The sequence below is a fragment of the Microtus ochrogaster genome, chromosome 5, assembly GCF_000317375.1.
Source record: "Microtus ochrogaster isolate Prairie Vole_2 chromosome 5, MicOch1.0, whole genome shotgun sequence".
Classification (NCBI taxonomy): Eukaryota; Metazoa; Chordata; class Mammalia; order Rodentia; family Cricetidae; genus Microtus; species Microtus ochrogaster.
In genome coordinates this window covers 73,761,229-73,771,668 of record NC_022012.1, presented here as the reverse complement: position 1 = coordinate 73,771,668, position 10,440 = coordinate 73,761,229, and the positions used below count along the sequence as shown (strand labels likewise).

Genomic DNA, 10,440 nt, shown 5'->3' with positions numbered 1-10,440 from the left:
ATTGTTAATACAACTCTCTAGTAACCTCTCATGTATCCAAGGGCAGAACCTACACCTGATTTATCTTATTTCCTTTAATATCTATAATGGTGTCTCACTTATACTAGGACCCAAATATCTACTGATAGATGAATAATTACACAAGAAAATCTTTTTCCTTTCTATTTTATTTTTTGTTTGATTTTGTTTTTATAAGATAGGATCTCACTATATAGCCCTAGCTGGTCTGGAACTCACTATGTAGACCAGGCTGGCTGGGAACACATACCTACCACTGCCTCCTGAGTGCTGGGACTAAATGATTATCACTCTTGGCACATAAGAAAATCTTAAGAATTATATGTTATCAAGTAAAAAGCTACTGGGCTAACAAGACGCCTCAGTGGAGAGAGGCTTTTGCTACTAAGCCTGAAGACCTGAGTTCAATCCTCAGGACCCAAGAAGTGGAAGAGAGAACTGACTTCTGGAATTGTCCTCTGAGCTCCACATACATGCACCGAGAGCCTCCTTTTGAAATATAGTTATTATCTATATACATATGTGTATGTATGTTTGTCTGTGTTTGGGTGTATGTACTGTGAGCACAGGTATTCATGGAGGCCATGCTGTATTCCCTGGAGCTGGAGCTGGAGTTGTAGGCAGGTTTGGTTTGAGTGCTGGGAACCAAACTGGGATCCCCTGAAAAAGCAGCAAGTCTTCTAAACTGCTAAGTCATCAAACCAATCACCCAAAAAAATCATTAAGGTCTGGAGAAATGGCTCCACAGTTAAGACACCTGCTGCTCCTGCAGTGGTGGACTTTCATTCTTAGCCCTCAAAGGGGAGTTTACCATCGACGCTTCTAGTTCCAGAGGTACACAGTCTTCCAGGATCCCTACAGGCACCAGGCGTGCAAGTAGCACACATACATACGAGTTAGGCAAAATCCTCAACATGAAATAAAATAAATACGAAAAGAGAAACAAAAATAAATATAAAACATCTTTTAAAAAAGGTTACTATTGGGCTGGAGAGATGGCTCAGTGGTTGGGAGCATTGCCTGCTCTTCCAAAGGTCATGAGTTCAATTCCCAGCAACTACATGGTGGCTCACAACCATCTGTAATGAGGTCTGGTGCCCTCTTCTGGCCTGCAGACACACACAGACAGATTATTGTATACATAATAAATAAATAAATATATTTTAAAAAAATAAAAAATAAAAAAGGTTACTATTAAAAAACTACAGGATGGTGGCACATGACTTTAATCCCCGCACTCAGGAGACAGGCAGGCAGATCTCTGAGTTCGAGGTCAGCCTGGTCTACAGAGGGAGTTTCAGGACAGTTGGGGCTACACAGAGAAACCCTGTATCCAAAAAATAAAAAAATTACAGAGGCTAGAGATGGCTGTTCTTCCAGAGGACCCAGGTTTGATTCCCAGCACCCATGTGGTAGTTCTCAACCATCTGTAACTCCAGTGCCTTTTCTGCTAGCAGTACATATATATATATATATACACTGGGGGTTTTTTTTGTTTTTGTTTTTTTTTTTGGTTTTTCGAGACAGGGTTTCTTTGTGGCTTTGGAGCCTGTCCCGGAACTAGCTCTGTAGACCAGGCTGGTCTTGAACTCACAGAGATCCGCCTGCCTCTGCCTCCTGAGTGCTAGGATTAAAGGTGTGCGCCACCACCGCCCGGCTATACATTGTTATTTATTACACAGAACATTAAAAAAAAGTGGCACTGCTAGACATGAAAGTACATGTCTTTAATGCCAGCACTTGGTGAACATAAACGGGCAACACTTTGGGAGTTCCAGCCTAGCCTAGTCTATGTGGTGAGTTCCAAGCCATTCATAGGTACAAGTGAGAACCTTTCTCAAAACCAAAATCAAAACCAAAATACAAAATGGTACTATTCCACATCTTTCTTTAGAACATAAAGTGGAATGTTTTCTTGCACATATGTTTAAAGCACACATATGCACACGCGCGCATACACACACAGATAGTTATAAATGCACACATATAACAAACACACACACTGTTATTCCTTAAACCATTTTTGTTTTTCATTTTTTCAAGACAGGCTCACTCTGTAGAACAGGCTGGCCTCAAACTCACGGAAAACCATATGCCTCTACCTCATGAGTGTTGGGATTAAAGGTGTGTGCCACCACCGCTGGGCAACCTTAAACCATTTCCTTTTTTAAAAAAATTATTTATCGCTGGGCGGTGGTACTACATGCCTTTAATCCCAGCACTTGGGAGGCAGAGGCAGGTGGATCTCTGTGAGTTCGAGACCAGCCTGGTCTACAAGAGCTAGTTCCAGGACAGGCTCCAAAACCACAGAGAAACCCTGTCTCGAAAAACAAAAAAAAAAAAAATTATTTATTTATTTTAGGTTCACTGATGTTTTGCCTGCCTGTGTGTCTATGAGAGGATGCCAGATCTCCCGCAAATGGGATTACAGACAATTGTGTGCTGCCATGTGGGTGCTGGGAATTGAACCCAGGTCCTCTGGAAGAGCAGCCAGTGCTCTTAACCACTGAGCCATCTCTCCAGCCCTCTCCTTAAACCATTTTCAATTGAATACTTGATACTCAAACTTCAAGCAACAATAGTAACAGTATGTTCTGACCACTATGAACTCTAATAAATGTTCTAATCTTCTTAAACATTCTTATTGTACATCCTCTACCTCCTTCAAGTGAGTCTTGACCTTAAAGAAGTGCTTGAGGTCAGCTGGCTGTTAATGACATAGTGTTTCCTTTCATGTTGTGTCTTAGACAACAGCCCCTATAGTCTCTTGAGAATCTTCTGAGGTATATTATGTGCAGGCAAATTCTGTCAGCAGAACTCACAGACAGATAGGACAGTGCTACTGATAGGACCCTGTACTGAGTCATACCCCATCCCCTCGGGCTTTATGCATTTATTTTAGTTATTATGAGACTACAGCCCAGGCAAGTGTAGAATTCAGGGCTCTTCTTGCCTCAGACTCTTTGAGCACTACTAGCATGCACCACCACTCCCTGCTTCCCTCACAGATTTAAAAAGAGAATTAGGGATTTGGCATTTTCAAGGCCTGGCTTGAATGTTGACCATTACTTTCTTCATGTTCTAATTTCTCCCTTTTCAGATCCAGAAGACCCAGTGACAGAAGCTGGTGATTTCCATGCAAAGGGAGATCTGCATCTTCCAGACACCAAGATGCTTAGATTTTGTTTGTTTGTTTTTTGAATGGTTTCTCTGTGTAGCCCTGGCTGCTCTCCAAGTCACAGAGATCCTGCCTCTGCCTCCTAAGTGCTGGGATTAAAGGTACACTACCACCTCCTGGCACTTAGATAATCTTAAAAAAAAAAAAAAAAGAAATGGAAGAAGTTATATTCTTCTCTCTAAAAGGACTGAAATTCTACTCTTGGTGTCAGTTGCTAGATAGAGGGACCCAGTGGAATTGTCTCAGCAATTCCTTGCAGGTAGGATCTGGTCTCTCATAAAAACCTTAACATCAAATAGACTAACAGAAAGCTGGCATGAGAAGAATGGGTTCTGTTGGGAAAAAACAGAATAATCAATGACCTTGGAGATTTCAGACTTATCTGAATTTCTTTTGAAGGCAAAGATAAAAATAGCACAAACAACACAGACGTGTAAAAACAAAGGCCACCAACTCAACTCAACTTGTTAGCTCTGGAGAACTGCTCACAACCACAGCTGCTAATGGTTATGGATTTGGCAATCAAAATGTCTTTGTTAAAAAAAAAAAGTTTGAACTGCCTCACTATTGAGGTTACAAACCACAGCCTTGATGCATTGTTGCAGTCAACATCCTCCCCGCTGTTTTTGAGAGCTTACATCTGCTGCTGGCAGATAAAATGCTGGCACACAGCAGGGGCTCCTTCCAGGGGAATACAGGAGAAACTCTGAGGAGGTGGCTCTCATCTACCTATCTCTCCCAGTCAGCTGCAGCCCTTTCTTTACATTCCTTCCCTGTCTAGGTTCATCCCCTGCCATTACTCAGAGGAGAGTTGAGGGTTTAGTGGGAAGTTTTTTCTTCCTGGTACAACTTAGCCATGCTGGCTAAACTTGCCTTAAGAAGATAAAAGTAAGTCTGTTCAGCACACACTCTTTAAAAGGTCATTTAGAGTATAGTGCACTTGACTTTAAAAGAAACGAATCTCTTCTTACTCTTTTTAGAAAACCATTTACACTATGCCAAAAATAGTGAGGCTTAGTATATTTTAATTTATCAGACAGTCCAAGAATGTGAGGTCAGAAATAAATTACTAAGTTTCTTTGGGGAATGAAAATGCTAGCTGAAAAAAAATGTGGTCTAAGTCACATAGGAAGTTAGTTTCAACTGACATAAAATTTGTTAGTGTCACAGTTTCTCAAGGAAAATTCGACTCAGCTGGTTGATAAGAATTCATGTTGAGATGCTAAAGACACTGAGTAGAAACTGTTTCCTGGATGGTTATTGCTCAATAAGTTGGACTTAAGAGGACAAAGAAAAGCCTAACGTGCATTCTAAATTGTGCACACTAGGACTACAGCTATGTAGTATGCAAACAGGCACCGAGTATGTTTGAGGAGGATAGGGCAGCATCTCAGTGGTAGAGCACTTGCCTAATATGCGCAAGGTCCTGGGTCTGATTACTAACTCCACTTCAGAGAGAAAAATGTTTAGGAACACTGTATTCTATCATCTCCCTCTTAGAGAGCCTTAATTTGTACTTGTATATAAAAGCCTCTGAGAAACTCTATGTTAAACAAATTTGTTTAATTCAAAGATGTTTTCCAGATGTACACTAATTTCAGAGAACACCTACATGAAGTACTTTATGAAATCCTAGGATAGGTCTGTTTCCCCAAAATACCAACTCATTTACTTAGAAATAAGATTTAGGCTAAGGGTGGTGGAGCACTTGGCTAGAATAAACAAGGCAGTGGGTTTAATCCATCGTACCATAAATCAAACACTGCGATGACTCAATGGTCAAGTGCTTGCTGCTAAAGCATGAGGATCCGAGTTTGAGTCCCCAGAGTCCTGTAAAGGTAAACACAGAAACATCTGTAAACCCAGATCTTCTACTCGGGGACAGCAACCATTTCTAAAGTGACAAAATCCAATGAAGCGAGAGATGCCTCAGAGGTTGTAAGAGCTTCCTGCTCTTCCAGAGAACGTGTTTGACTTCTAGCACCCAAGTTAGTGGCTCACAACTGCCTGTAACTTCAACTCCTAGGGACTGACTCCTCTGGCTTCATAACTTCATGTGCATGCCCATGTGCACATGCACACATACATAATTAAAAAATAAGGCAGGGAATGGTGGTGTATGTTTGTAATCCCAGCACTCGGGAGGAGGGAAGACAGTTCAAAGTCAAACAGAAAGCAGTTCACACAGTTGTCCAGGTCAGCCAGAGCTACATAGTGAGGCCCTGTCTCAAATAAAAACAAGCAAATAAGGGGAGAGGAGAAGGGGAGAGAAGAAGGAGAAAGGGGTGGGTGAAGGAGACTTAAGAGAACTGAAGGGTCAAGATGGGGAAGGACAGATGGCAGGCTAGGAAAGAGATATCTTGATTGAGGAAGCCATTATGGGGCCAGGAAGAAACCTGGCACTCAAGAAATTCCCAGGAATCCACACGGAAAACCCCAGCTAAGACCCTAAGCAATAGTGGAGAGGGTGCCATAACTGGCCTTGCCCTGTAGTCAGATTGGTAACTATCTTAAAAGTCATCATAGAACCTTCATCCAGCAACTGATGGAAGCAGAGGCAGAGATCCACAGTGGAATACTGGGCCGAGCTCCCAAAGTCCAGTCGAAGAGTGGGAGGAATGAGAAAAGGAGCAAAGAGGTCAAGACCATGATGGGGACACCCACTGAAACAGCTTATCTGAGCTAATGGGAGCTCACCAACTCCAGCCCGACAGCAAGGGAACCAGCACAGGACCAAACTAGGCCCTCGGAATATGGGTGACAGTTGCATGGCTGGGGCAGACTGTGGGGCCACTGGCAGTGAGACTAGGATTTATTAGTACTGCTTGTACTGGCTCTTTGAAACTCATTCTCTTTGGAGGGATACCTTGGTCAACCTAGATACAGTGGGGAGGGCCTTGGTTTTGCCTCAAAGTAATATGCTAGGCTGGATGGGTGGATGGATGGGAGTGAGGGGAAGGTGGAAGAAGTGGGGGGAGGAAAGGGTGTGGGAACTGGGATTAGTATATAAAATGAGAAAAGATAAGTTTTTTAAAAAATTAATTAATTAATTAATTAAAAAACAAGCAAACAAAATTAGACTATTATCTACTCTGAACAATATTCATATATTCTCAAACACAGAAAGTAAAGGAGAAAACCACAGAAAAGCTGATGACCACAAGAAAGGGGTATGAAATTTCAATGTTCAATGAAATCTACCAACTCCTAGCATTTTGGTATAAATTCACAGCATACCCAAGGATAATCCATAAGGAGAGTTGCCAGGATCTCCATCATGGCACCCGTGGGAGGATTCTGGCATTCCTACATACTGTCCTCAGCAATACCAGTACATAACACACAATAAATCCAAGCTCAGGGAGCGGCATCTGCTGACCTGAAGAAAGAGTATCCTCGGGAAAACAAAATTTGTTAACTAGATCTCTAATGATAGCAATACCTGATATTTTAAGATGATAGTTTTCAATGTTATGGTTTGAATTTAAAAATGTCCCCTCCAGGCTTATGTGCTTGGGCATGTGGTTCCCTGGCTGTACTGGTACAATTTTGAGAAGTTGTGGGGTCCTGGATGGTAGAGATGGCTCACTGAAGGGTGGCCTTTGAGGGTTATAGCTCTAACTGTGGTCCTTCTCTCTCTGCTTGATGATCTGCCAAGCTGTGAGAAGCAGCAGGTGCAAAAGTACAGGTACCAGAGCATGGAGATGAAAGCCTTCATGGTCTATGCCTTGTCTGGGTCTAGATTATACACTAGGGGCAGAGCAAAAGAATGGGAGTCAAACATCACACCTGAATGCATGCAGTGGACATAAAAGTAAACAGAAGAGACAGAGTAGGCAACCCTAAGAAAATCATTGGGTCATGCCTATAACAACATCACCTGGGAGGCTGAGGCAGGAGGATCAGATAATCTAAACCTACAAATGGAGTTTGAGGCCAGTTCAGGCTATGGAAGACCCACGTTCAAAAAAAAAAAAAAGACAGCAGACATAGCAGAGTTTGGTGGCACTCCCAACATATGAGACTCTGTCTAAAGGAGTGGAGAGAGGAGAGAAGAAAACAAAACAAGCAAATGAAAATGAAAGCCTGGATATGTATGGTGGTGGCCATCAATTAATCCCAGATCTTGAGGGTGCTGGAGAGATGGTTAAGAACACTGGATGATGCTGGGCAGTGGCAGTGCACACATTTAATCCTAGCACTCGGGAGTCAGAGGCAGGCAGATCTCTGTGAGTTCAAGGCCAGCCCAGTCTACAGAGCTAGTTAAAGGACAACTAGGGTTGTTACACAGAGAAATCCTGTCTCAAAAAACAAACAAACAAACAAACCTGCCTGGCAGCTCACAACTGTAGCTCTAGTTCCAATTGCAGTTTGGATCTCTGGATCCGGTGCCCTCTTCTGGTTTCTGTGGGCACTGCCTGTATGGGGTGCACAGACATACAGGCAAGATACCCATACACACCAGGCAGTGGTAGCACATGCCTTTCTTTAATCCCAGCACTTGGGAGGATAAGGCAGGCAGGTTTCTGTGAGTTTGAGGCTATCTTGGTCTACAGAGTGAGTTCCAGAACAGCCAGAGCTACATAGTGAGATGCTCTTTTGAAAAAAGAAAGAACGAAAGAACGAAAGAAAGAAAGAAAGAAAGAAAGAAAGAAAGAAAGAGAAGGAAGGAAGGAAGGAAGGAAGGAAGGAAGGAAGGAAGGAAGGAAGGAAGGAAGGAAGGAAACATTTGGGATCTGCGATATAGCTTAATGTTAGAGTAATTGACTAGAATGCATAAAGCCCTGGGTTCATATGGCACAGCCAGAAAAAGAAAGAAGGCAAACATTTGGAAAAATGAATTTAGCCGGGTGGTGGTGGTGACACACACCTTTAATCCCAGCACTTGGGAGGCAGAGGCAGGTGGATCTCTATGAGTTTGAGGCCAGCTTGGTCTACAAATTGAGTTCCAAGACAGTCAGGACTGTTACACAGAGAAACCCTGTCTCAAAAACAAACAAAGAAACAAACAAAAGAAGGAATTTACTGAGTGAAAGCTAAATTGAAGCACATTTTCTTTTGGGGGGGTGGGGTGAGAAAGGGTTTCTCTGTGTAACAGCCCTATCTGCCTCTGCCTCACAATTAAAGTTGTGCAGTGCCACCACCACCCAGCATGAAGTACATTTTCTTATGCACAGTGTTAGAAGCACAAATGCTTAAATTAACTGTTAAAAGGACAGGAAAACAACACTGTAAGACTTTCTCTGCTTAGATTTGGTCATCTTGGCAGTCTGAACCCAAACTCTACATTTGAGGAATTTCACAATGAAGTTACAGTTCTTTGGTGCCCCCTACTGTTCAAATGTGTTTTAATCATGTAAATTTAATGTTTATAGAGATTTTAAAAATTAAATATATATGTATGTTCACTTGTACAAACATACCCCAACATGGCACAAATCAAACCACATTCAAGCACATTTGCCCATCATAATCCACATCCACCATCCAATGAAATGAAAAGTGGTATTTTAGAGTTTCTTCATTAAAAGAAATTTTAGCTTTGCTTTTTTTTTTTTTTTTGACAAACATCCTCACTCACTCTGTAACCCTGGCTGGTCTGGAACTTACTATGGAGACCAGGCTGGCCTCCAGATGCCTCTGCCTCCCAAGTGCTGGGATAAAGGTGTGTGTCATCTGGCCCAACCTAAAAAACGAAGCCTAAAGAAAGGATGAAGACCTTACACTTCCTTCCCTGGACTGTAATGACAACTGTTTTTCAGAAATGTAGGTCTGCTACTTCCCCACACACTGAGAACTAAGCCATCTCTAAGTGCTTCTATTTCTGACCTATTCCTAGTCTTCCTCCAATGTACATTTACAAAATCATTCTCCTGAAGCTGGGGGTGGTGATTGCATGCTTGTAATCTCAGGACTCCAGAAGCAGAGGCAGGAGGATAATCACAAGTGCAAGGGCTCTATGTAAGTTCCAGTTCAGTCTGGGACAGAGCACAAAACAAAACAAACCAGGACACGCCACAACAGACGCTTTGGAGGCAGAGAAAGTAGGACCATAAATTTGAAGCCAGCCTAAGCTGTGCCACAGTCTCTCAAGGGGGAGGGGAATAAAGAGAGACCTTTCTTCTTCTGTCTTGATTGCTAGCACCTTACTGCCTTCAGAACAGTCTGTTAAGATGATCTAGAACCTGTCACGAAAGTAAGCAAGTGCCTGCCCACGAGAAGAACTCAGTACTCACCTGCTCCTGAAATTGTTTCTGGGATAAGCAATCAATTAGGTCCACACAGCCCAGAAGACAACCTGATGGATAATCATTTGGAAATTCCACATCTGAATAGAAGACAACAAAAGGAGAGGATGACTTTCCTCTTTTGTGACCCTGGAACTCAGGAATCTGCTTTCAATTCTGAACATAACTTTTTCCATCATCTATTTGTAGAAGCAAAGTCAAACAGTGAAGTTTATTATATGGCACAACTGCTTATATTTTAGCAAAAGTCCAGCGAGTGACTAGGTTTGCTTACTATTCATGTGCTAAAGTTGGAAGCTTTTGTTTTAGAAAAATCTTCTATATACCATCAAGGTTCAAGGACTCTATAGGTTAATACCAATCAAATTAATTATAATGTACTCACAGCTGGATTGGATTAAAGTTTGGTGGTGGGATGGCTAGCTTTAAATTTCAACTCCAGGGCTGGAGAGATGGCTCAGAGGTTAAGATGGCTGTTCTTCCAGAGGTCCTGAGTTCAATTCCCAGCAACCACATGGTGGCTCACAACCATCTGTACTGAGATCTGGCGCCCTCCTCTGGCGTGTGGGCATACATCGAGGCAGAATGTTGTATACATAATAAATAAATAAATCTTTAAAAAAAATTTCAACTCCACATAACTGACAATCATGTAGAAAGAGTCTCAATGAGAGACTGTCAGCATTGGGTAGGAAGACCCAGCCCACTGCCAATAGCATTATTCTCTAAGAAGAGTCCTGAACTATGTGAGCGTGGAGAAGGGTAACCAGATGTGGCTGTCTGTCCTTCATTGTGGCTATGAGGACAGAATCTGCTTCAAGCTCCTGCCACTGTGGCTTCCTACATTAATGGACTGAAATCTGGGATTATGAGCTAAAGCAAAGCAAACCCTTAAACCCTTCCTCCTCTAAGTTGCTTCAGGTCACAGAATTTTATCACAGCCAAAGAAACAAAACTAGAACAGGAGGTACAGTATTTTAGAAAGAAAGAAAGAAA

The 10,440-nt window shown here is 42.3% G+C and overlaps 1 protein-coding gene across 5 annotated transcripts in view; it reads right to left on the bottom strand.

Annotated features, from left to right (window-relative positions):
* Trip4 (thyroid hormone receptor interactor 4) overlaps positions 1-10,440 on the bottom strand; it is a 63,688-nt gene that overhangs the window by 18,147 nt on the left and 35,101 nt on the right. For all 5 annotated transcript variants that reach the window (XM_005347748.2, XM_005347749.2, XM_013346429.2 and 2 more), the window contains one exon: positions 9,433-9,524. In XM_005347748.2, the coding sequence (XP_005347805.1) occupies positions 9,433-9,524 (92 nt within the window). The remainder of the gene's footprint in view (positions 1-9,432; positions 9,525-10,440) is intronic.